The sequence below is a fragment of the Scatophagus argus genome, chromosome 8 (genome assembly GCF_020382885.2).
Source record: "Scatophagus argus isolate fScaArg1 chromosome 8, fScaArg1.pri, whole genome shotgun sequence".
Classification (NCBI taxonomy): Eukaryota; Metazoa; Chordata; class Actinopteri; family Scatophagidae; genus Scatophagus; species Scatophagus argus.
Genome location: NC_058500.1, coordinates 13,101,711 through 13,128,157, shown reverse-complemented (window position 1 = coordinate 13,128,157; position 26,447 = coordinate 13,101,711). Strand labels below are relative to the sequence as shown.

The following is a 26,447-nucleotide window of genomic DNA, read 5'->3' as shown; positions in this document are numbered from 1 at the left end:
ATCATTTACTGAGAACTCCTTTTTTCAAGCATTTCCATAACGCCTCTGAATCTTTTTTTTCTGATTTCTAAAAATCACTTCTTAGCTCTTATTTTGTTTTCCCAGCAGACCCTTCATGTAAAGCTGTATTGCCAGGAAACACAGGTACTGATTCTTGTTTTCCTTGTGATGATGGTGAAGAAGGAATTTTTGTTATCAATTAAATTGTCAGCTGAATACATTGTAAGTGAAAAAAAACCTAAGACTCTGTAGCCAAGCTAAATGCACAAACCTATGTCAGCTTTGAGATAAATGCTAATATCTTTGTGGACACATTCTCACAATGACAATTCAAATTTGATGTTGGAATTAGAGGGTCATTATTCATCAATCATGACAGAAGATATGACAAATCTTCCCTAGAGAGGACATAATTAATTAATTAATAAAAAGATAAATTAATAATAATTATCTAAACTACATTTCAGCCCATTCAACAGTCATCAAGACATTTTATTCAAAATCAGCCGTGTCTACTTCATTGCCATCTCAGGGTGGGGTTAGTTAGTTAGTTAAAACCAACAACAGGCCATCCATAAAGCTGTGCTGAATGGGAGACTGAATGCAACAGTCTTCATACATGCTGCTTCTTTACAGGACGTTTGAGGATGTTCGGCCCAAAAAGTTAGTCTGATAACTCACTAGTACAAGGACAGGGAAGGCAGAGGGATGACTGCACGTTAGAGAAAGGGTGGTCAGGCATAGAAAGGCAGATAAATAGACAGTAGAGAAATGAGAAAGTGTAATTCTGGCCTGCCACAATTTATCACGCTGTACCTGACAGCTACCAACCATAAGTCACCAAATAATCACTCTCAATAATTCAGTGGGATCTCTTACACCCTCCCTTCCCCTCTGACTGCCCTTGTAAGGTATTGCTATGACACGAGGTCGAACCGCATGCCCACAGACACTCTTCATAAATGAAGTTTTACCAGACCAAGTTTAACTTGACTAACTGTACTACTGCGGTGCATGACAAGAGGTTAGAGGGACAGGTGGGGGGAAAAGCAGGACATGTCGTTCATTCCTCCCAGTGTTTCTTAGCAATCCTGCACCTCACTGGCTGGTCTAATAGGCTATCAGAATTGACATCTCCATGGGAACGCCCCACTGCAACACTAATACACAATTCACTGCTGTTTCCTTGTGTTCCAATAATATCCTCCTGTACTGTGGACATACTCAGAGGTGTTTTGTGTACCTGTGTCTTTGATTTCCGCTTGTGCCATTTTATAAAGACCACAGATCAATGCCAGTTTTGTCAGTGGATATGAATTCTGCAGTATTAAAAGATGCCACAGCATAGGGCAAATGTTTCACAAGGGTGAAAATTAGAAATACATGTTCTTGATTGCATGATGTGTGCAAAGACTTGAACATGACTGAAAGAAATTATTATGAGGCAGATAAATGTATCATTTCTTCAGCAGCATGTGTCTTGGATAGGATAGTTGGCCAGTCCATTCATCCTCGTCATGTTGCTGTCAGAGCCCTGCTGCAGACGAGTGATGACCACTGTTGTCAGACCAAGTGCTGTCTGTCTCCCTCTGAATGATAGAAATGTAGAGTGTGTCTGTACGCAAGGGCGGATCAATTTCTTTCACTCTACCCTCTACGTTTCTGTGCTTTCCCTTGTCATACCTTGAAAATCACTGTAATCTCTTCTCCTCTGAAATAGAAGATTTGGACATTTTTTTTCCCTCATTTGAATCTTCATCCACACCTTTCATACATCGGTATGGTTTTTGCTTTGACATCTGTCCCTGCTGTGTGTCACTTCTCGACCTTTCCTCTGTGTGCGTGTCTATCATCTCTTTTGTCTGTGACTGCTGGCTTGGGTGATCATGTGTGCGGCGTGTGTTTCTTTCACAGCGTGGGGCAGGAGGGGATCGCCACCAGCTTGGGGATGCTGTGAAAATGTCATTGTTTGGTTGTGCTCTGCTTTATGATGCAGTTTATACAGCAGCGATGATTTTTCCTCCCCGGCGTGGCCTTCTGCTTTGTCTGCCTGGAATCAGGAATGGTAAATAAGTGGTAATGGGAGTGAATGGGAGGGGAAGTCAACCAACGTCTTTCTGTCATCACTTTAGAAGGTTGCGACCCCAAAGCTCGGTGGCACAGAGCTGCTAAATTATTCAGGCTGTGTCTCAAGCCTCGATCTCTGGAGAAGACGGGCCTGTGATTGCTAGCAGCAGACTGACTGACATTTGCACATGAAAATCGCCTCTGTTTCCCCCAAACACCAGTTTCATTCAGAAAGAAAAGAAGGAAAACAGTAGAGGGACCCTGGTTCCGTGTGATGGGGGCTGTGGGTTGTGGTGGGTAAACTGGGATGGTGGCAGAGGAAGCAGTGGTGTTTAGATGCGCTGTTGAGTGGTGAACAATCAGACTTACTCATGTTAGTAACTCTTGGAGAAGAAAACTGGCAGAAAAGTTCTGCTGTGTGGTGAAATTGCAGTTCAGGGTAAATTAATATCCTAAAAGTGTCAATATAATAAGCATAAATGCAGCATGAAAATTGGAGTGGCAGAACAGGAGCTAGGGGACCAGCTGACTCATAAATCATCTTTCTGAGTGGGGTCAAGGGCCACTTGACTGAGACATGAGCAGAAATGTGATTTTAGTTATGGGAATATTTTCTCACCAATAATGCACTAATACTGTGTGCAAATCGCTGGCATACCTATTGATTAAATAGCAGCATTTTGTGTACATAGAAATTCCAGAGGGATGGGATTAATGCGGAAAAAAAAAAAATCAAATCAATGCATTCCAAAAGGCCATTGGATGCTATCTCAGCTAATGGTCGAACATCTCCACAATGATGCATTGCATTGTACAAGAATTACATGTAATAGAGCATAACTATTTTGTAATTGCAAATCGGGGTTTGTTTTATTTTAATTTATTCTAATAAATCTTCAGTAGATTGTTGCCAAAACAGTCCACACAATCCAAGTTAACTGTTATTTGGCCAATTAAAGCTGGAGAGCTTTTGATTAATCAGACTCTTTCCAGAGTGCAGCAAAAGTGAGCGAGCAGGAGAGTGTGTGTGAGGGAGGAGAGCAAGAACATCCCTCTGTATGCTGGACCATGTCTCTGAGCTGAAGGCAAGCGGGGCTGGGGTGAGGGGTGGGAGGAGGTGTGGGTGGGGAGGTGCAGAGGATAACTGGCCCTGCTGGGAGGGAGGAAGGAGGAGAACGCAGCTAAACAGAGGGAGGGTGAGAGAAGGGGAGAAGGAGAGGGTGGAGCATAGGACAGATGACAAATTGTGATTAATAAACGTGGTTTAGGACAGCAGTGTGGAGGGTTGTTATTAATAGAGAGAATTAGACTGGCTGTGCAACTCAATCTGCACACTGTCACTCTGCATCAGGCCCCATGATCAGAGCCTAATGAAACAGCACAGCACCAGGATGTAGACACATCCGCACTGGTGCTCTCTGCTTACAAATTTACACTGTACAGTAAACACACATGCACAGGTAAGTCAGGGAGAAAATAATGCATTTCATGTCAGAGTGCAAGAAATATGTGACAGTCGAATAAACAAACTTCATATTCATCTTTCAATTATCTAGACAAAAATGTGAAAATGTGATGTATTTTTGCTTCTAGAAAGACCTCCATTTCTTTTCCTTTTTACTCAGTGATATATCCCACAGCAGTCTTATTTTCAGCGGTCAAAGCAAATACAAGAATCACATGTATCAGTAACTTATATTCACGTTACTTTTCATGTTCAGACATGACTGTAAATGCAACACAGTGGAATGCCTTTTTCCAGCTGTACAGTTCTTGTCGATTCCTCGCCTTCAGACTTTCCCCAAATCACCTCTTTACATCACTAATGACCTCTAAATAGATTTACAAGAGAGTCATCCACATGGCAAAGAATGGGAGCTTGATAGCTGGGCTCTTGTCAGTGTTAACTGTGGAAGACGCGAGCAGGGGGTCCTCTGGGAGCGACAGCCCTCCGGCAGCTACAGGCCTCTTGGGGACGATATATCATCATCCCTCAGAGCTCAGTATGTGTTGGTCACAGTCCCTGCTCTGGTGTAGATTGTGTGACATTGCCACTATCACAGAACAAAGCACAACATGTCATATATACCAGTATGTCATACATGACATAACTAAATGCCACTGACTGAGGCAGCTCAACTTGTTCCACCCAATACTTCTCTGTTTGCAAGAAACATTTGGTTCCTTGCATTTAATAAAGTAAAATAAAATAATGAATAAGTATGGAGTTATGTAAATGTTCTCTTGAATGGCTGCACTGAAAAATTTGCATGCCTTAAAGAAACTATGCAGACAAGTTAGCCATTCAAGAAGAGAAATATAACGTGAGTAATGTATCCATAAATAAGTTCCTGCTCCTCTCTTACTTGTTTACACAGAACAGAGGAGAGAAAAGCTAGAGCTCAAATTATGCAGGCGTGTGCACAAAAGGAAGAGATTTATTCTTCGTGTATCATAATATGTGAAATTAATTATTAAACAAACTAATAACTCAAACAGCCCAGTACCGATTCTCCTGTGGCCTTTTTTCTCTTGGTGACAGCGAAGACTGTGTGAGTCACAGTGAAGTCAGAGCAAGTGACGTGATAAAGCAATTGCACTGAATGAAAAGAAAAGGGACATGTTTAATCAACGTGATGCATAATGTTGAAATTTTGGGTGAGTGTGAATACTAACGGGAACAAATCAAGAAGAGAATAGGGAGAGGGGGAGACAGACAGCTGAAAGACATGCGCATATTTCAATATTAATCACCTCAGTAATATTTTAACAGGCTTTAAAAATCCAATCCTGAGCATATTGCCTCTGACAGTTGGCAATGATTATCTGCCCCATGCTGCCCAGGACCTCTGAGCACTGTTCTAGCAGGCCAGACTGACTGACCTGCAAACTGGGACAGACACAGCATTTAACTCGTCCCCGCCCTGCTTCGCTATACCAACATTTCCCAGAGAAGGTATCACAGGACATCACTCTGCAAACCTTCCACACCAACCACTTCAATTTCCCTCCAAATCCAACCCACTCTTGGAAAAGCACCCTAAAACTCTGAGATCATCCGCCTCTCCATATCTGGTGGGATCAGGCCAGATGATCCCTACATTGCCAGACAGTGGTCATCATATTTGAGGAGAGAGAGGTCAAGGAGGTGGTGGCTGATGAAAAGAGAGTCATCAATACTGTATGTAGACCCATTCCCCTTGTTCCCATTGCTTCGCCCATTAAACTTTAAACATGCATATCTGTGATTGTGCCTGTCAGACAGGTGACACAACACTCAGGGGAAATGATGATATGAGCTAAAGATGTGTCTGAAACTGTAGTCATTAACTGGTGAAAATGATTTTGCATTAACAAAAACTGTAAACATTTAGCATAAATGAAGCATATTTTAGCTCACATGGCTTTGCATTATTTTCCTAACGTCATTAAGAAAACGTTGATGGAAGAATACAAAACAAGGCTTCCCATAATGGTGCAGAAACTCTTTGTCTATCTGGGTATGTCTGTGTGCGTTTGTGTGTAGTGCAGGCATTGTATGTGTTTGGGTGTAAGGTTTTTAGGAAAAGGAAAAAGAGCAACACAATGTGTGGGGCAGGGTGTCTCACTAATGAGGCTTTATAGCTGTGGGATGCAAGTCACACACACACACACACACACAATGGTCAGGGAAACATTTAGAGTTTCCTCTCCATCCCTCAAACATCATGCTGAGACAGCTTTTACTTAGTCATCCTCCTCTGTTCTCCCTTCCCCGACACGCAAAAGATGAAAACATCTGCCTTGGTTTTGCAGGGTTTTATCAAATATTTTGCTTGCAAAGAGTTTGCCTCTAACAACAGGTGAATGTCAGACTAACAAGACACAGATGGGAGACATCAGCGCAGTCTGGCCTGAAACGTCTTTACTATTTGATACTGCATACAAATAATAATAACGATTATATAAAAATAAAAAGGAAAATCAGCAGTGGGTGTTAGTCATCAGTAGGTTGCCAGTAAATTTCAGTATCCATAAATTTGGCTGTGGACTTCAGGTCTCAATTAAACACAGACGAACAAAATAAAAATGCTGGTGTGATGTAAAGGAGTTTGTATGGGGGGGGGTACAGACAGAGAGAGAGAGAGAGAGAAAGAGAGAGAGAGAGAGAGAGAGAGAGAGAGAGAGAGAGAGAGAGAGAGAGAGCGATCTAACAGGTGTCGACTAGGACTGCCCATGGACCAAACACTGCGATAAGCGATACAGTGGACGACCACTCCGAATGGGAGCGTCAGATTGCCGCGCGTCCCTCCTTTGGAATTGTATCAAAAAGTGTTCTAGCAGGTATTTTCAGGGCTTAATTTCCTCTGACGTTAGCGGCTTTTAAACTCATTTTCCTACCTGGAGAGAAAATAGAGGATTATGCGCTGATTAAGAAACTCTCATCACTTTCTTGGCATCTCCTGCGCGCCAGTCTTCTGTCCGGCTCTCCATTTGGCACTCCAGCGGTCCAAAGTCCTTCAGTCATTTTGGTGGGACGCGGGCTAAGCTGATGCACAGAGAATTTTATCCAACAAAAATTCTGGATTATAAAGAGTAGATGGTGAGTCTTTTTCTGTTTCTTTTAGCGGTTTTAAATGTTAAAAAAAAAATAAAACAACCCCAAAAAAAACATATTTATGGCGCATTGTTGACAACCATATTTTATGTAATTTACATGTATCACCTTAAAAAAAGCAAGAATTATTTTATTTGATTTTTAGAAAACAGTATTATAATTTTTGTTTATTTTGTTATTTACAATTATTATTTTTTATTTCACTCTTTGAATTAATACAGTGATAAATAAAGACAAACCAATAGAGTGTCTTTGCTCTTTTTGCTAATCTTTCCAGATCCAGATTTAAAGAGGAGGAATCTATCAAGAGCACACCCAGGTTTTTTAATGTGGACATCAAGATAAAGTGGGGGTCATAATTGTGTCTGAGGAAGACCTCTGATGAACTTTTGTCATTCACAGTCATGACATTAAGTGAGAGGTCCACATGAAGAGAAATCCTGTGCTTTGTAGGAAGGGCTTGGGAGGAGATTTTTCTTTGAAAAAACTGTAAATTATTCACCACCCCAAAAAACAAACAATACTTCCACTTCTACTTCCCAGCAAGCTGAATTTGGCATCAGCTCTATTTTCAGCATACTTTTAATAAGCCCCGCTTTCACAGCAGCCCTCGGTGCCGGTCATGGTTACTGTTCGACGCTGAAAATTTAACAGGACTTGAAGACAACTGCGGAAGTCCAAAAAGGTGAACGGGACTTCATCAGATATATTGTTTTTCTGTGTCACCACAAATCTGAAATGTCCAGAATTTTGCGTTTATTTTTTTAAACACTGAGGTGTGTAAAGGTTTCGTCTTTTCAACCAAAGGCTTTCAAACATCTTTCTCCTGGTCCACTGGACATTTTTATCATCTCTCTCAGATCCTCTCGTCTGCTTAGTTCTGCTATTTTGCATTGTCTCCCATACTTAGTCCAGTGATACACAGTTTTTCTTCCACTCCTCTCCACGTCCTTCATCACCTTTTAATACCATACTGGTTCTCTGAGCGGCTTCATCCTGGCCGGCACTATTCCAGCCAAGGGGGAAGAGGACTTCCTGACGCTGGCCGCTTCGCGGCTCAGCCGCAGGAAACGTGTCATTGGAGCTGCTGTAGGTGTGGTCATGGTTCTAATACTGTTGGTGGCCATTCCCCTGCTGGTCCACACAACCAAGGGGAGGAATACTGAAAATGCAGGGAGCCACTATGAAATGCTTGGAGGCTGCAGGATGGTATGTGACCCTTATGCTACATCTCAGCCTGGCCAAGAGCTGACAGCAGTGTCTCCACCGCCTCAGGATTATTCTGGGAAGAAGATAAAATCTGGTCTTCGTGGGCCTCCGGGGATACCTGGCCCTCCAGGACCCCCTGGAGAGCCAGGCAAGCCAGGGCCACAGGGCCCCCCAGGTCCTGGTCCTGGTGGCTATTCTCCCTCACTATACACTCCCAAAATCGCCTTTTATGCAGGGCTACGCAAGCAGCACGAGGGGAGCGAAATACTGAAATTTGATGATGTTGTGACCAATGTAGGTAACTACTATGAGCCCAGCACCGGCAAGTTCACCTGTCCTCTGCCTGGCATCTACTTTTTTACCTACCATGTTCTGATGAGAGGTGGTGATGGGACCAGTATGTGGGCAGACTTGAAGAAGAACGGAATGGTTAGTAAATCTGTGTGTGTGTGTGTGAGACAGAGAGACAGAGAGAGAGAGAGAGAGAGAGAGAGAGTATATGCATGCATGAAAGTGTGGCTGCAATAGAGGGTCTGTACATATGTGTTTATATGTATGCACACACACGACCATGAAACAGATTTTTTTTTTTTCACTGTTGACCATCCTGTGTTGCCATTGACTCACATTCACCTCTGTAACATTGAGCTCTTCAGATTCAGAGCACATTCCACTTAGCAAGTGGCAACATGACAGCCAAAGAATGAAATAGGAATCTTTCTCCTCATTAAGGGGAATTCATGCTATAAAGTCTAAAATCACAGCTACAAATATCTGCATTCCCACATGTACTGTGGCTAAATGACAAGTGGCAGAATGCAGCCGCCGCCACCAAAAGGAACAGTCTAATTAGTAAGTATCATACACAGAGTTTGATTATCGCCTAAACAGAAGTGCAAAAGAGCACTGGAGAAATGTCTGTCAGTACGTGGACCAGTCAGTTTACACCTCAGCTAAATAAATAATGAACGTAAAATTGACAGTCCACTCATCCACTCCCTCATTCCCCAGACACTAATTAAAGACAGAGGGGCTGATGAGGGGTGGGGGGGGATAAATCACAAGGATTTCATCAGAGGACTCCAAATTCAGGAAACATTCTTCAAGTTGCTATCCACATTCATTCATTCATCAAGGACTTTAAATGGAAATGTTCTCTTCTCAGACCTCACACATGCAGTGCACCAAGGACTGTTTAAACAAGGGCACGCACACTAATGTAGTCTCATACATACTGTATGGTTCATCACCACATCTGTAAGTAAGGTTGATTTAGAATGGCTTATATAAACTTGATTTGGTGCAACGTAAATCTAAATGTTTAAAATCATCCATAATTAACCATCATTTGATTGTATATATGCTTGAGACCACAAAGGTGAGTGTGTGTTTAAGGCTGCTTGCTAAATGTCCTATATTGTCATTCAAGCCATCATAGCCTGCTAAATAATTTATACATTTTAGATTAGATCTCTGAACACCCGCTATACTTTCCTCTCCTAACCCCTCCCCAGCTTGTTCATTGATTCTCCATTAATTATCTTTTCACTCAACTCAATCATTTAACTTCGCCCAGGTCTGTCTGATGCACGTCAGCTAGCCTCCTGAAAAAGTTCTGTTCAATAGAGCGCTCACCTAACAGGGATGTACCCAAACAGAGCTCCTGCTAGATGAAAGTGGAGTGTAAATTAAGTGCTGCAGAATGCCTGATCATGTTTGGAGTTATTGAAGCCCTGAGGCAGGTGGGTACTCTGTCTGTCAGTCAGTGGCTAGGGCTTACTAAATGGGCGCTATGTCTGACAAGTTGCATTCCTGACTGTAGAATCAAGTGGCCTGTTTTTACCATTGCCGTAGGTGCTGAGGCTTTATTGGATGTTTTGTCTGCCCATTGGGTTTTTTAACTCCAAAAAATCCATAGCCACAAATTTGCCATGTTCCCTTTATACTTGTGGTGTAACTTTTACACCTTAGATAAGGTGATTTGTTACCGTGGCTTTGTTAGGCAGCCAATCCAAAAAGATTCAGGACTCAGACAGTCTGCGAGAATGAATGAAACACAAGAGACTCGGCATGACAGGGACGTACTGAGACGTCCACTTGAAACAGTGAAAGCGGTGAGCAAAACAAGACAAGTGAGTTGAAGAGAAGATCAGGGGTGGAGCAGAGGAAGATAGATGACTTAATGGAGGTGTGGAGACAGTGGGCTGGTAGACGAGGCATCAGGGAGGCTGATGGTGAAGGCCAGGATGAGATCAGGCTCGATGACCAATGGACACCCACTCAACATGTCTCGGCTTGACAAGTGATCAAGGCCGGCTAGAGAGAGAGACAAAACTGGTTTGCAAACTGCACCACTTGTACATAGAAAATGATTTGAAAGCAGACATCAGTAGATTTTGTCAGGGAATTTTTGATACATATCTCGTGCTTCTTTGCTAATTATATCTCACACTACATTGGCTGTTAGACTATGACTTGCGTCTTGTGACATGAGTGTGGTATCATGTGATGCCAGGATCTCAGGAGGATGTGGTGACTGTGGCAGGGCTTCCATGGGATTCCTACAGATCCAATACCTATTACCTTCATGAAATCCCCACTCTGTAAAGCCTACCAGCTCACACCTCAGTCTAACTTTCACAAATCACTACAGCATGACAGGGTATCGGAGTCAGGGGATTTTTTTGATTGAAAGGGTCATGCTGGAGTTGCTCCATGTTTGTAATGTGACTGTAATTGACTTACAGCACAATTACAGGGTATGTTGTGAGTGTTTAATCAACACTGTTACACCCTATTTTTGTTCAGCTGACCCTCATTTATGTTATCTGACAGTTAGGAGACATTATTATATCCCTATGAGCTTGAATATATATTTTTAAATAGCTATGAATACACTTCTCATTGGTGCCACTGCTGTTATAAATGTGTTTAATCACTAATCACTAATCCTCAATTCACTGTCAAGGATATATGAGCCGTATGCTACTTAATATTCCAGCTTGGTAGCAAATGTTATTAACACAGTCTATGCTGATGTTGGCATGGTTTATGCTGGGGAGGGTGGTAATACGTCATGTGGACCTTCTCAAAAGAACTTCTCCCTTTCCCCTCATTAACTGGTGTGTGAGTTGTTCAGTTACTCATTTATATTCCTATAGTGCACCATTTTATACATATATAAAATATTCTTAATGCAATGTGCAGTGTAGACAAATAGATACTGGCTCGACTCCCATTTAATCTCTCCCTTGTTTTTCACCTGTCATAGACTTTTTTTAATAGCTCAGTTAAAGGTCAAGTTATTTCACACTGTAGTGTTAAAATGTCATCACTTGCTGTAATGACCGCTACCTGTAATAACTTCCCCTGTAGAGAGACATAGATATGCTACAGGTGAAATATAATTAGCCTGAGAGCGAGGGGCAAAAAAGAGAAGAATTTGTTCTATGAAGACAAGTCATATGTTGTCTTTTTAGCTTGTAAGAGGTATAAAAAATATAAATGTGCCTGATTGAACACAGAAATTAAAATAAGTCAATTCCTTTCATAATGTACACAGGTTTGAGCCATTATAGTGCAGCAGATTACAGACTGTAATACTGAATGGCAGGTAATAGCAATCTAAAGTACGGTTCAAATGCTATAGTGGCTTGTCACCATGTAATCCCCGGGCTCCCAGAGGAGAGGGAAAACCTATTCAATAAATATTCTATTTCCACACCACCTCTCTCCAACCTCATCCACAACTCTCCTGCCATGTGCTGGAGTCCCTTAGGTAAGTTTAACAGCTACTTTTCTATTGTCTCCGCTCTAAGAGGTCAGTATATCACAGAGAATGAACCCTGTCAGTTTTATTACCAGTGGAGCACAGCACCACAGATAAAAACAAGACTTCATATACCACCTCCGCATCTCCCTGGTCTCACAAAATAGCTTCGCTTGATCAGTCTGTTACTCTAGGCCCCCCTCCCTCCCTTTTCCTCACCCCTTTGGTCTTTGTTTTTGTTTTATCTTGCCTCTTCCTTCTTTTTGTCTATCCTTGTCTGTCTTCTGTGCTGTGGCTCCGCTTGTGTAGAAAATGACACTGCAGCTGCTCTGACACCACCGCCGCCCCGCCCCGCTCCTTCCTCCTTGCCTGTGGCCGCCTCTACTCCCAGGCGTGTTTACTGGAGGCACCATAATGAAAGGGCTACGCGGAGACAGAGACAGCCACAGGCAAGCCCTGGGGGCCCTTGCCTCATGGCTCACAACCCTTCCAGCCCCAGGATCAGCACAGCGTGCTGCCTGGTTCACACAGATCAGTCTGTCCTCCAGCCGTATCCATCTCCTCTGTCGGCTTCCTGTCCTAATCCTACAGCGGCTCCCTTGTGCCTCTCCGTCTGGTATCTGCATTAATGGATGGCTTGTATTATTCCTTCATGCACAGGAACATCAGCAAAAGCACCAATTCATGTATCATATACTGGCAAAATAATCGCTACATTGAGCGACTGAATATTATTCTCTTGTGCAGAATTTGACTGCACTTCCATGCATGAAGTCATGAAAATCTAAGAAGGCCTAAGGGGGGGAAGATCTCCCTACATCTCTCTCGGTTACACTGTTTGGCCAAAATAATGAGCGAGATGGCATATGCCTGGTGTCGATACAAAGTCACATCAACAGGATCACTGTCAGCTGCAGCCAAAGATGCAAATGTGATATTGGCTGTCACGACACATGTCAAGCAGAACAACAGTATAACCTTTACAGATGACACTACATTGGTGTTATTTGAGAGACGGTCTTATGAAGGCCTGTTTAAAATATATTCAGTGTTTAATTGCACTAATTTGGGCAACCTGGCTAACACATGGGTATCCAAATCTTATTTCTAAATAATCTGTAGGGGTCTGATTATATTACAAATTTTGAATATACATTTTGTAGATGTCATAATCGTTCTTCTTTTGAAAATAGTCACATCATGTTTCAGTCCCTACTACCTGTGGACCGTTTTTTTTTTTTTTTCTGATGAATTTTTCATTTTGCTTTGAAGAACATAACATAGAGAGATGAACATAGGATTCACTCATTTCAAAACATGTGTGGTGTAGCAAATTAGTTGTATGTAAACAATTTCTAGAAGACAAGGATGCAATGAACACACCTATGTTCACACCATAGGTAGTCCCACACTGGTTTTATTCCACATGATGTTTACATGAACTATACAGTAAATTGTTTATTCAGGTTCTTTAAGACTTATTGATGCCTGCGGTGATTCACATGTAGGCAAAGCAGTAAAAACATTTTGAATGGAATAAATAAAATAAGAAATTTAAGAAATTACAGAGGTGACATAAAAAAGATATACAATATATTCTTTACAATTCCTTAGATTCTATGAGTGAATTATATATGTGAGTTTAGGAGTAAACAGGTTTCCGGTTGTCTGTGCAGACAGTCTTTGTCTCATCTAGACAGAGGGAGGGACAGGCATTACTGGATCTGTCTTTCCATTCTCAGCCTTTTTATCCCCACTGATCCAGTGTTTTGGTTTGTTTTTATTTCTATATTTGTTTATCTTTTCCTTTGTAATGCGCCTTAAGGTGTACACTTATTCTACATTGCAATGAGAAAAGCCGAATAGCTATGTAGTGAAAAAAAATAGCAGTTTTAAAAAGACCCCCGAGGACTACAGATTTTGAAATCTAATGAAACAATACTGTTGTAGTAAAGTAACAATAGCCGTGTTCGGTTTTACTGTGAGGTCGTGGAGCTGTGAAGCCTCAGGAGATCTACTTCTCTGCTCCCTTAATCAATCTGATTTAGACTGGACAGGGACATGCGTTTCACTGGTCACCAACATGTTGGAATGTTGGATGCAGCATCCATGACCTCCATCTCATTGTAGGGGACCTACATATTGTACCCAGGAAAATGAGCACAACTCGAGGGTTGATAGATGGTGGACAATGTGCTCAGACGAGGGAAAAATGGATTGATGCCCAGGGAAAAGAGCATATTTTTTTAGTTACAGTAATTCAGGCTCTGTTGCTCAGCGATTGACTCAAATTGATGCATGCTTGTTGGGGGAGAAAGAGGCCCCGGTGATGGGAATGACATGATGGTAGTTGAGTTGCAGATCATATTCTGTGCCTGTCATGGAGATGTGCGTGGCTTGTCTGGCTGCTGACACAGATTGAGTGCTCCCACCGTAGATGGACACTGAGCCAGACACAAGGCCACTGATGGCTGACATGTGCCTGATGATTGGAGTCGCTACACCAGAATTATTGATACATCCTACTTAGGAGGTTTGTAGGAATGCAGCCAAGTGTGTGGATTTATTTCCATTTGTAAAAGGACTCTGTATCTATCTATCTATCTATCTATCTATCTATCTATCTATCTATCTATCTATCTACATTTGAGACATTTTAATGAAATCTGAAACAGTTGTACAACATTAAACACCCTTGTTTTAGATTACATTACATATTAAATTAGATTACACGAAAGGCAAAAAAAATCTTTTGAAAGTTTGAAAGTATACATACTAATCACTTTAATCACCCTACATGTACATGTACATACTAGTTTAAAAAATATGAAATGATGCAGCAGTATATGTCTGGTATGTTGCTTGTTAAGATTAAAAGTACAGTAACAATTCATGTTTCCTCTACACATGTAACCCAGTCCAGGCATGTGTATTTAAATGTATACAATGAGTAAACCCAATTAAATGTGTTAACAAACAAGTAAAGATCCACTGCTGCTGGGTCAATAAGACCAAACTCACACACAGCATGCAAATGTGAAACTGTCTGGCTTCGGCATAGCCACTCAATATCATGCATATTGAGCTGGCCTGGGATCATAAGCAACAGGTCAATAGCTTGTGTGGATAGTGATGCTGTTTCTCGGCCGAGCTAGTTTCCCCATAGACAACCTGTTGTCCCCAGTGAGTCTGCTTATCTCCACAACCCAATCAGATCTCCATCCTCCGCCCTTTGCTCTGAGCCTCAGCCACAGATGATCAATAAGAAGCAGAGTGACTGTGTTCTCAGTCCACCTCTGGGGTCACAGGTCATAGTTCCATCCATCTGCTTATATAGCATGAATGTGGAGGTGATGTCATCCTCATGAGTGTCTCATTTAAAGGCTGTTCATAACTGATCATGACCCAACCTGCATAAAAAAATAGACAAATAAATAAAGAAGAAATGGTGTGCTAAAGAAATAGAATGACATCGGATAGTTTTAGTTTTTAAGAGCTGCAGAGTCTTGAGTAAGTGGAAGTGACATTTGCAGGTGTTTGTTCAGCTTCGTCCATGTTCTAATTGTCAATGCGTATGTCCTCTGTGGGTGACAGGTAAGAGCCAGCGCCATCGCTCAGGACGCTGATCAGAATTACGACTACGCCTCCAACAGTGTGATCCTGCATTTGGACGTGGGCGATGAGGTGTGTGTGCAGCTGGATGGAGGGAAGGTCCACGGAGGGAACACAAACAAGTACAGCACCTTCTCCGGCTTCCTCATCTACCCAGACTGAATCTAATCCTCATTCATGGAAAATGGACACCAACACACACACAGACACACCTAGCACAGACACGTACGTATGCAAATTAACGCACATACACAGACATGCGTGCACACACAATGTCTGCATATGCACACAGAGAACAGACAAACAAATACAAGAAAACACACACACACAGAAACATCCTAACATTACAACAGACTACAGGAGTGTGCACTGAGTGAAAATCAGAGATAAGTGGGATTAAGTGGAGTAATTTTGAGCCAAGAATCATGAGAAACTGCATCTATTGGTGCAAATATGAATATCAGAAGATGTACAGTCTAGGTGCACATAACAATTGCACGTTGTGGCTCTGAAATATCTAAAATACTTTAATGTGTTCCATATTAACTGAGATTGTGAGAATATAAAATCAACATCAGTCTAATTGTTTTTTCTGTTGTTTTTTTTTTTTTTTACTGCAATAATGGTGTTGAGGCTGAAATTAAGATGACAAAGCTGAGACAAATGCACACCTACTGTAATCCATCATGGCTACATTTCTGCTCTCCATTCCAGTGAACTTTGATCGAATGGTCAGCCTACATTTTGCAACTCATTGTTGTAATTTTTCCCTGAAGTGAGTTATGCCAGATGAAGTGAATTAAATCCCTGTTGTGATTCACCCTGCATTGGGGCAGTGCTGATTAAAAGGGGGCCATCTGAATAAACACAGATGTTTGACCTTTCTTTGCCTTTTCCATCTTGATGCTGGATATCATCCAGCCAGATAAAATGAAACATATTATTATTATTATTATGAGACAATATATTTTATGGATGTATGGAGTTTTAACTGCCAAGTGCATTAAAGACAATATTGTGTGTGTGCATGTGTGAGTGGGTATGTCAGTATGTATGAGTGGATATCTGAATGCTGTAAGATAAAGAGACAGTGAAAAGTAACAGCTGCAGTGTTTTATTTACATTAAATGTTGTATAATACATTACAGACACGTTGCTGTAATTACACTGCCATACCTACTTAGTACTTTATTTTTGAGAGATCTTGTCAAAGTATCATCATATGTATAAACACAGTAATCCTGGGATGGGCTATCTGGTATGTTGAATAGGTTGAGTAGACAGTTGCTATTAAAATATCTATACCCACCTTGTCTGTGTTCTTGCATGTTGTTTTCATGTGGTAAAGATCAGGGCTGAATAAACGCATGTATGTTGGACCATCATAAACACACGCAGACACTTGTTCAGTTTTAATTTAGAGTGACCGCTTGGACTGACTGTGGAAAATTGGATGTACTGCGTGGCTGCGTGGACTTGCAGCTGAGATCGAAGCAGCAGCGGCTGACCACAGCCACTGCCTGCTACATCATGGATTTCCAATATGTCTTAAGACACTGTCTAAGACACAAACATTAATACCACTGTATTGATCTTAACTTATAATACACCCAGGATCTACAAAATCCAGCCATTTTAAATGTAACGATATAGTGATCAATTGTACAAACAAACCAAATTGGTTCAGTGTGCAACAAGGCTTGACATTGTTTATCAGGGATTTGAACCAAGATAATTTGTTAGAAAGCCCACCAACAAGCAGAAATGCACGCAGGGAAGGTCTGAAATTTTCCTTAAATAATATTTATATGTCTCTCTCTTACATACACATCCATTTATCCAGCCTTGTTGAATTTAGTGTATACTGAATACACATAGTACAAACTATTTACTCTGCTACTGATAACTGAATACCCAACTTAATCACATACTAAATTTGATTCATCAAGCCAGGACAGTCACTAACAACTGTTTCCATTATTGATCCATCTTATGGTTGTTTTCTCCATTAATGGACTGATTGTCTGGTTTATGTCTGACAAAAGTAAAAACGTGCCCAGTGTAAGACGTCTTCACGTCTTGTTCTGTGTGACTCACAGCTTCAAACCTAAACACATTCAATTTTAAATCATGTAAGACCAAGAAAACAAGCAAATGCACACATTTGAAAAGCTGGAATATATCTTGTTTTTGTGTGTGCATGTATGTGTGTGAAAATAAAATATTTTGTTAAAAACAATCAACTATCAGAATAGTTTAGATTTTAGATTTAATTTCCCATCTATGAGGCAGTTAACTGTAAATCTAACCTATTTGTCTGTTTCTTTGTCTGTGTGCTAAATCAGTATCATCCCATATGCAAGCTTTTTTTATTTTTTATAAAAAAGCCCAATTAAAAAAGACAGTTGGAATTCATGATTGTCTTCACTATTTAATTACCTCACCATTACCTTGAGAAAGCAGTGCACTGCTTTGTTTAAAGTAAGTATTTGTGTAACATTGACATCTACCTTATGTTACCCATGGCATAAAATGCTAAACATTTCATGTTAAACACTGTGCATTGAAACTCCTGGTATCATTTCATGGATGTACAGTTATGGAAAAACAATCACACCCAACAATGCTTACAAATCTCAACTATGCAATACAAAACTGCAGAATCAGTTTATGTTTCCACATTATATGTGTGTTTCCCACATTGTTAATAACAGTTTATTCTTTATTTTCAATATAGTCACTTTAGCAGTTCATAAACAAAGCAGAGACATAATCTCCACGTTAAAGAGAATGGATCTTAGATTATTGGCCAAAAGGAAAGTGTCTAATTAGAGTCGAGAACGGATGGCATTCTAGACTTAAAGGATTTGGTGAATCTGTTGCTCCTGAGCGAAGGCAGAGGGATGTAGCCCTGCCATGCCTGGGCCCAGCCCCCGGCTCTCCCTCCTGGCAGATTCCAGTTGAAAGTTAATTGGACGGGGAGAGGTCTGAGACAGGCTGCGCTGAGGCCCATTAGCGATTCCCCTGTCGAATGCAGAGCCACGAGGATCACAGACTCACAAATAGGAGGATTAAAATAATCAATAGCCTTGACTTCCATCGACCACACACATACACACACATACCAAGTAATTAGTGGACAACCTATTCAGCAGTGGACTATGACACTCTCCTGAACCTAACCCTGCACACATAAGCTCCACACTCCAATAGCTGTGGCGCCTAATGAGGGGAAATAGTTGCGGCTGCTTGTGAAGAAAATGAAGAAAAGGTCAGGAAGCCGCCAAACAGCCTTCTGCAGCTCATATTGTAATGTTTTGTCACCGAATCATTTCAGGGAAAACTGACAGCATGAGACAAGAATAAAATATTTGTTAGACTGAAATTTGAGTTTGCAGTGTCCTTAAACAATTGCAATCAATGAGCAAAATCCTAAATTTTTCTCAGACAGCCAAAAATGGTTTACACAGACTTAAGCACTGAAGCCTACACTCATGACTAAATTCTTCTTTAGCTCAAAAAAGTATAAAGAGAACAAGACATTACTTTTATACCCTGTATAGTTTGTAATTAAAGCGGTCTTTTTAACATAGCCGATTCCAGACGCAACACTGCCCTCTTGTGTCGACGGAAAAAACATAAGTATGGTGCAAAACAATACAGTGTGGTAACAAATCATTATTTCAATGACTGAAACTAAAACCAACCAACTTAAGTTTTCAGGAAAAATATTTATTTAAATGCAGGAACAAAACTGGGATGAATTAAAAACATGGGAATCCATGTGAAATGTCTTCTACCAGTATGACTTCGAATGTACGGGTTTTCTGCAAAAAAGCAACTCTTAGCCAATAACATAGTAGGTCGCTGACCATTATGTGTATATATTAAAGTCCCATCCAACACTGACACCCTAACATCAATAGTTACAGTATATCATTATGAATTTATATAATTGTACGTGCTGCATCTTGGAATGTTATTGCAAATAATGCAAGCACAAAGACTCCTGAATGCATCTAAGTTGGTCACATACGTGAATGAACCTGGCAAGAATAGACTGGGTTGTTCTTTTGTAGGGAATGTAAAGGCACTTCTTAAATTAAATGTGGAAAACTAATCAATGAAAAAGGCTGGTGGGGGAGTGGGGGGGCTGTCGAAGCTAACTGCAAAAAAAGAGGGTACATGTGACAGGGTAAAAAAGTGGGATGCTCTTCGTCTTCACCCATTCATGACCATCCTGACCAGTTCTGTAAAAGAGATGAGAAAGACAATTGTCAGAATCATGGTAAAGGTCTTGGAAGAGACCCCCTCCATCTACAGCATGTGGTGCTAAGGTCCACCCTCCTCATCCAGCTTTGATGAGTCTGGGTGGGAGGTGCTGCATATGGAGGCAGATCCCCCACATTCTGCTCACCCAGAGGAAAAATAAGGGTTAAAGAGCGTATTGAGAGAAAGAGGTGAAGTAATCATCTCTATCTCCTATTCAGCCAAAGCATTTGGCCATGTCTACGATCCAAGGGGAGCTGGTTAGAGAAGCCATCCTCGCTGTTTGCTTTCCTCTAGTTGAGAAGCAGAGAAAAGGGGAGCAGATCAAGGGAGCTACAGTATAGTCAAGAGAGTGGCCAGCTGAAAATTCAGCTTCCATCAGTACAGACGAGAAAACAATCAGCACAAAAGCAACTCATTGCAATTCTCTGGTTAGTAGAAAAAGGGACTGGCCCACTCTCCCAAAGCTGGTGGCTAGATACACGTTTACAGTGTAATGAACTTTCAATAAAAAAACAGCACCTCTTAGACGAACAGAGGAAAAAGGCTACTTCAGTATCACCAATGACATGCAAATAAGGTTAAATAACTTCACAACGGCCACCCGGCTTTCCCTGAATGAGACCAGTCACTTCGCAGTGTCCGCCTTATCCCCTTATAAACCGAGGGGCGTCCCAGACACATGCAGAGGGGCATGCTGCAGCCAGGGGCCAAGACAGAGGGCTGCAGGAGAGAGAGGGACAGAACAGCAGGAGGCTACACATGGGTCAAAGCCTCAGGACTGAAGATGAGAGGGACCACCAGGCTTTCCCCACACGCATCTACGGGTCAAATCTACTTTGAAACATCACATTGCTCCCGTTTGTCAAAATGAAGAGCATCACTACAGATGATTAGTGTTAGAATGACCTAAAAGGAGGCAATTATTTAACAACTAAAATGCAGTAAAGCCTGGTGGTGCCATCTCACGGTATACCCAGTGCCCGTACCGGCCCTCAGCCTGACATGATGTGGCGGACAAATGCTGCGGAGGAAGAAAAGTTAACACACTGTCAGCTGTCATTTACACATGGCCTCTTAAAGCAGTCAATTAACCACAAGTGTCAAGAACACATAACAGACAGTAACATGAATTGACACTCACCTCATCTTAGAACTAAATCGAGTATTACTGAAATGTCAGTTTAGTAGTTAAAAAGGTGCGTCACCTTTAGATAACTAGGACTTACAGAACCCTCAAACAATTTATTAATACTTCACATGTCAACGCGGCACACATAAAGCGGAATTCATGACTGGGGTTTCATTATCACATCGCCAAGACTAATGTGGCTGATGGTTACATTGAATAGTTTGCAGGTTTGTGGCAAAGGCATCGTTGCACACCATCAGCCTAATTATAGCAAGTATCCTGTCTTGTTCTTGTTTGTTATTTTGCTCTCACCTTCATAATTGATGCAGCCATTTGCATCTTCGTGCCCTGCCAAGAGTGTCTCCACTTCTTCCTCTGTCATTTTTTCACCTGAAAATTGAACATTTTCCTTTTACATAAATTACATTACCATGATTTTCGTTTTTTTCTTCTGATACGTCACGCATACAGAAAAATGCACACAGGAAATAAATCATAAGCAAAAGCAGTGATAATAAAACTACTACTAAAAATATATTTGCACAACCCACTATGCTTAACTAATTTCCAAACATGCAATTAATTTACTTGTGATGTAATGTACAGTTGGTTAAATGTCCTTGTGTCAGTATGATTATGCACTGCTACTACACACTGTGGGTGCAGTAGTATTTCGCTGTCAGTGAAAAACATAAATGGCCAGATTTCCAGTTACAAATTGTGACTTGCCTAACGTGGTGAGGACGTGACGAAGCTCTGCTCCCATTACTGTGCCGTTGCCCTCCTTGTCAAAGACGCGCAGTCCCTCCACAAAATCCTCCATGGAGCCCTGATCTTTATTCTTAGCAATGGCCTGGAACATGGGCAGGAACTGTTCAAAGTCTAGCATCTTGGTGTTCATCTCTGCAAAAGAAAAGAGGAGCATATATGAGTCTCCAGCTGCAAAATGTAATACAACATAGTAACTGAGTGACTAAAATTAAAAGAGAGTGTTTTGTGTTTTCTTCCAGTAACTCCACAGTAACAACCCAATAATCTATACAGGTAAAAGAAATAATTAAGAGTACCCCATATTATCGGTCACCGTTGCTATTTGTACTTCATGGTTTCACAGATGGTGTCTCTAAAGGCTGATCAGATAAACACAAGACAGTTTCTCTATGTGCCACTTAAATGCCATAGTGTACAGCAGGACTCAAATACTGTTCAGAAAATGCGTTTGGGATGAGAACCTGAACTGAGTGCTGACCACAACAGCACTGTTAAAATAGTTAATATCACTGCCTAGCTACTGAGCTTGTGGCCTCCGAAAAGTTCCTGCATTACCCTTACATGTAATTTCCAGTAAGTTGAGTTATGTGCTCTCACCCTCAGCCTTGGGGTTGCCCAGGACTTTGAGCACCTCAGCATTGACAGGATTCTGTCCCAGGGCACGCATGACGTCCCCACACTGGCTGTAGCTGATCTTCCCATCTCCTGTCCTGTCAAACAGCAGGAATGCCTCCTTAAACTCTGCAGAATACAGAGACACAAGACATATTAGAGTTGGGATATGAATTACTGTAGAAATAAAGAGAGAGACATCTATGGAGGAATCATATGGAGACAGAAGGTGAACTGGAAAAAGATGAGAACAGAAAAGCCAGACGGATTGTGAAGAAAGTGAGAACAAGCAGACTAGAGAAAGCCCAGATCATGACAAAAAATTTAAATGAGTGGGCAGGGCACACAGCACCACACTGATGTAGGTTTCAAATGCCACTCTAGATAAGAAAACTCTCATCTATCCAGTATAACAGATGTATTGGTAAAACCTCTATATGTGCCAAATTCTCAAAACTGTCTTTACTTTTTCTGTTTGCATCCACCAGCAGCTTGCTCTCTGTACTCCGCTGTTACACTGCAAACACCCATCTAACTTCCCCAATTCAGTAAATATTGTATACTGGTGTCAGTCATGGACATTTTAACTGCACATCCACAGAAACAAGATTAAACAACTTCACCAATGCAATTCTACATGCTCTGTCATTGTTGCTGAAGCTTGAACATGCACATGTTAAGTTTCCAAATGTATCATACATGTCTGAATAAGAGGAAAATATGTTAAAGTGTGGTGGTACATATGTATGTTACAGCTTAAAAAACAAACCAGAAGAAACAGATATAGTGTTTTACAAACAAGTTAGAAAACATGCTTATAAAACTGTGAAGATAAGATAAAAGTAAGGAAAAATGTAGCTAGGGTTTAACTGTTAAAACAGATTTCAGATCTCAAAGCCATGGCAAAGACTATGACCAGAGCTTAAATACTGTACGTCCGAAAAGAAGTTAAACTTCCTACATAACACCAACAGATGAAAGCTTCAAATCGTCCTGAGAAATACTTCACAGAAGTGACCAAAAAGTTAACAATTTTTTTTACAATTAACACTTCAAGTTAGACTAGAACTTAGACTACTTAAAGTTTTCTAAAAGCAGACTGTGACTGTAATGTTTTAAACCAAAAGATATTCATATAAAATATAAAGCAGAAAAGCACAAAAATCTTAATTGAAAAGCTCCAACCAACAAAACGTTTGCCAATTTCACTTGTTTAACACAAATGTAATGAATTGACTAATTGTTTCAGCTATATCAATTGTCAGGAAGCTTTAAACCAAGAAATATCACAAACAGCACATCATTTATATAATTTACTACAGCATCTGGTAGAGTCTATCTGGCAGAATGATCTTGCATGTGGTTTCGAACAATCTCATTCAAAAACTCTAAAATGTCTCATCTGACACCCCTGCTGTTTGCCAACTCTACTTTTGTCATCAATATTTAACAGCACTGTCGAAACTTTCTGGCTGTGAGCCTTCTAAATGTACTCACATTGCAAAGTTTTTTGGGAGTATTTCTGTTGTTGTTTAAAAGGAATCGCCTACACTTTATCAACTGTCAGCAATGATGTAATCTTGTCATTGATAACAAGGTTGTTAAATAGCAAACAAAAAGATTAGCAAAGATCTGCTTCATCAGAGAGACACAGAGTTGGATTACACAACATCCTGGTCTCAGTCTCCTCCTGATGTTATGGGACAAGCTATTCCCCCAAAAAACTCAGGCACTGTTGTGGAGTTCTTCCTGTTCTGAGGAATGCGCCTCTTCCCTTCTGGCATGCGAGCACTTTTCCCAACACCATATTTGGTATTAAGAGGAGTGGAGGAAAGTAGGAGGAGAGTGAGAGTAGCTATAGCCTATTATGTCAACGCTGATTAAACAAACCAGCCCTGGGACAAAAACCATCCACCACTGTAACCAGCACCAAAAAAGGGCACGCTTGTGGAGATGAGCCGGTTGGAAGATAACAGGCAAAGTTTATGGCAAACTGAGACATCCACGAATGACTATTATCTAACAGAACAAGACTTATGAGGACAGATATGTTGGAGGATAGCTATGTTTGGCTTATTAAGTATTGCTTATGCATGATTGACCACATACAAAAACACTGTTAACACACCGTCAAAGCTGGTAAGTACTTTGCAAAATATGACTGACTTGACGTACCAAACGAAACAAAAGTGCAAAGCGACTCTTATTCACATTTAAAATAGATTTATTTTACCCAAAACCAACATGCAAATCACACCCTCAACACTCGGAGATAACCATCAGTTTTGTGCTAAGGCGGTCCCTTTTCACTGACTTACCATGGATTTGATCCAGGTTAAATTCAATCTGGAAAGGACAAGCAGTGGCAAGTGGACAGTGATGAAACAGTACGGAAACAAGGAAGAAAACTTAGCCTAATACCACGACTACTGTGACAGGCGAGCATAGGGCAGACTGATAGTGGAGATAAGGGGCAAAGTCATCTCAACCAAGCAAGAATGAAAGCAAGCAAAACAAAGGAGATCTGGAAAATGTCACAACACAAAATCACAACTCACCAAGAATTTGATCTTCCGAGAAGTCAGACTGTTCAAAGAGAAATTAGGCTATGTGAAAACGGTTCCCTTTGCAGCGCAGTGCAAAGCTAGCTTGGGCTAACCTCCAGTGGTTTTTAACATATTTTTCACTTAGTTAGATTAACTCAAACCAGATGTTCCCTAAATACAGCACATTCAGCAAAAAATAGCGCACCTGCAGGAACTTTAGTGGCATGAATTAGGTTATCGTGTCACTGTTAACTTTGTCTACCGTGTAAGCTAACGTTAGCTTCTCAAAAGTTGCACTTCCGCTAGCGAACAGCGAGGCAATTCAGATATTCAAATTAAACTCAACATCTTTGCAGAGCTACACCATTTTTTTTAGAAACAATGATCTAATTACACATTAAAATCGGTAATGCTGGGTAAGTCGAGTGGAATAAAAAAACCCACCATAGCTGTTCGCTGAGGTGTGTCCGAGGCGTCGGCAAACCAAAGAATGTGTGACGGCTTTCACAGAAAAGGGCAGGTTGAGAAAACTCGAGCTGCCGTGCGTCATGACGTACTACACGCAGTACGTCCGTGCGGCAGAGTTGGCTGAACTGCCACGCTCCATATATAGGAATATAGCTGTAGACATGGTTTGTGATTTTTCAGTACATAAATTACATGCCTTAAAACGCTTTAAGCTACTCTTTTTTGGTTAAGTTGACAGTTACACGGGACAAGTAACTTTAGAGGTAAAAGTTGAATTTAAGAGATGAATTTAATTACCTTACTCTGATTAGCCTGTCTTTAATAATAAAGGAATATAAATTAAGTTGCCCCTCAGAAGTCTTTCTTCTTGTGCTTATCTTAAATTTGAATTTAAGGCACGCAGTCCAATTAGTATACAGGCTTTTGATTTTGTCATATCACAACTAGTGAAATTTGAAGCATCCAGTACATGTACAGAGTGGTCTATAGAATGGACTCAGTGAAGGAGGAGACATCTTATATCAAGTAGCAGTTACACTTATAAAACTGCAATATTCGCATATTAAATGTAAAATAAAAGAAAGAAAAGAAAATCAAACCTTTATCCAACGTAATTTATTATTCCAAGCACTGTATTTTATATCTCAAAAATGTTCAGTGGGGAGTTTCAGTGTTTTAAAGTTACATTTATATAGTGTAGCCTTAATCCTACAAAGTAACACACTGTATGTTAAGGGATGTGTGTTCTGATTAAGAGATGTTAAGAGATGTTTTAGATGTCCTAAAGGATGTTTGTCCTTTTATGATCTCAGCCATGGTTGAGATCTTGGGTAAATTAATGCATGATTGCAGTGAATGACTTTAATGGGCTTTGCATTAAGGATGTGAGTGTCTGCTGAGCAATAATGGATTACTTTCGGTCTGCGAGATCATGGACTGTTGCCACGTCTCTTAAGAGCCTGGCTAAAGTGCTGTCAGTGCTCAGCAGGAGCTCTGGCCTCCTGTCATGTCTGGGGACCCACTGTGAGCAGAAGCCAATGTATTAGCATGGCCCATATATCCTCACAGACTAAATGGGACAGTCTCACTCTATAAATTCATGCAGCACACAAAGTGTCACACTTAAAGCACATGGGGATGGCAACAAAGCTAAAGCACCAACAAAGCATAAGCACATTAGTACAAAGTCTAATGTGGGTATCAGAATAGTTTGAAATACTGAGTTTCTTCAGCATCTTTACATCAAATATTCTGGGTGATTCACCTCCACCTGCCTTTGACATGAGAAGACTGTGATGGGTTGGAATCTAATGATAACATGTTTTCAATGGTCAAGGTACCCACCTAGCTTCTTAAATGCCAATATTGATTGATTTTTGCTTTTACTAGTTAAGA

At 40.9% G+C, this 26,447-nt stretch overlaps 2 protein-coding genes across 3 annotated transcripts; one reads left to right on the top strand and one right to left on the bottom strand.

Moving 5' to 3' along the window:
- The first annotated feature begins 7,637 nt into the window (after nt 1-7,637).
- c1ql4a (complement component 1, q subcomponent-like 4) lies at nt 7,638-15,787 on the top strand. Its single transcript, XM_046397042.1, has 2 exons — nt 7,638-8,302; nt 15,237-15,787. Exons 1-2 carry the CDS (start codon nt 7,766-7,768, stop codon nt 15,414-15,416), a joined length of 717 nt encoding a protein of 238 aa, XP_046252998.1. The 5' UTR covers nt 7,638-7,765; the 3' UTR covers nt 15,417-15,787.
- Nucleotides 15,788-18,965: 3,178 nt separating this feature from the next.
- zgc:153867 (uncharacterized protein LOC337226 homolog) lies at nt 18,966-25,162 on the bottom strand. 2 transcript variants are annotated; one of them, XM_046396949.1, is made up of 7 exons: nt 25,029-25,162; nt 24,597-24,624; nt 22,024-22,167; nt 21,385-21,558; nt 20,968-21,045; nt 20,513-20,547; nt 18,966-19,504 (listed from the first exon to the last, which is right to left on the bottom strand). In XM_046396949.1, the coding sequence occupies exons 1-6, from the start codon at nt 25,029-25,031 to the stop codon at nt 20,519-20,521; spliced, it is 456 nt and encodes a 151-aa protein (XP_046252905.1). In that variant the 5' UTR covers nt 25,032-25,162; the 3' UTR covers nt 18,966-19,504; nt 20,513-20,518. The 2 variants fall into 2 exon arrangements, with proteins under 2 accessions (XP_046252905.1, XP_046252906.1); XM_046396950.1 differs by lacking the exon at nt 20,513-20,547.
- Nucleotides 25,163-26,447: the final 1,285 nt, after the last annotated feature.

Bases quoted from the DNA above. Each gene is read 5' to 3' on its own strand.
- c1ql4a (XM_046397042.1), top strand. From the start codon at position 7,766: ATGGTTCTAATACTGTTGGTGGCCATTCCCCTGCTGGTCCACACAACC. The intron at 8,303-15,236 runs GTTAGTAAATCT...TGTGGGTGACAG, and splicing joins ACTTGAAGAAGAACGGAATG to GTAAGAGCCAGCGCCATCGC.
- zgc:153867 (XM_046396949.1), bottom strand. The intron at 22,168-24,596 runs GTGAGTTGTGAT...TGTATTCTGCAG, and splicing joins CTCGGAAGATCAAATTCTTG to AGTTTAAGGAGGCATTCCTG. The intron at 20,548-20,967 runs GTGAGAGCAAAA...CTTCCTCCGCAG, and splicing joins TGGCTGCATCAATTATGAAG to CATTTGTCCGCCACATCATG.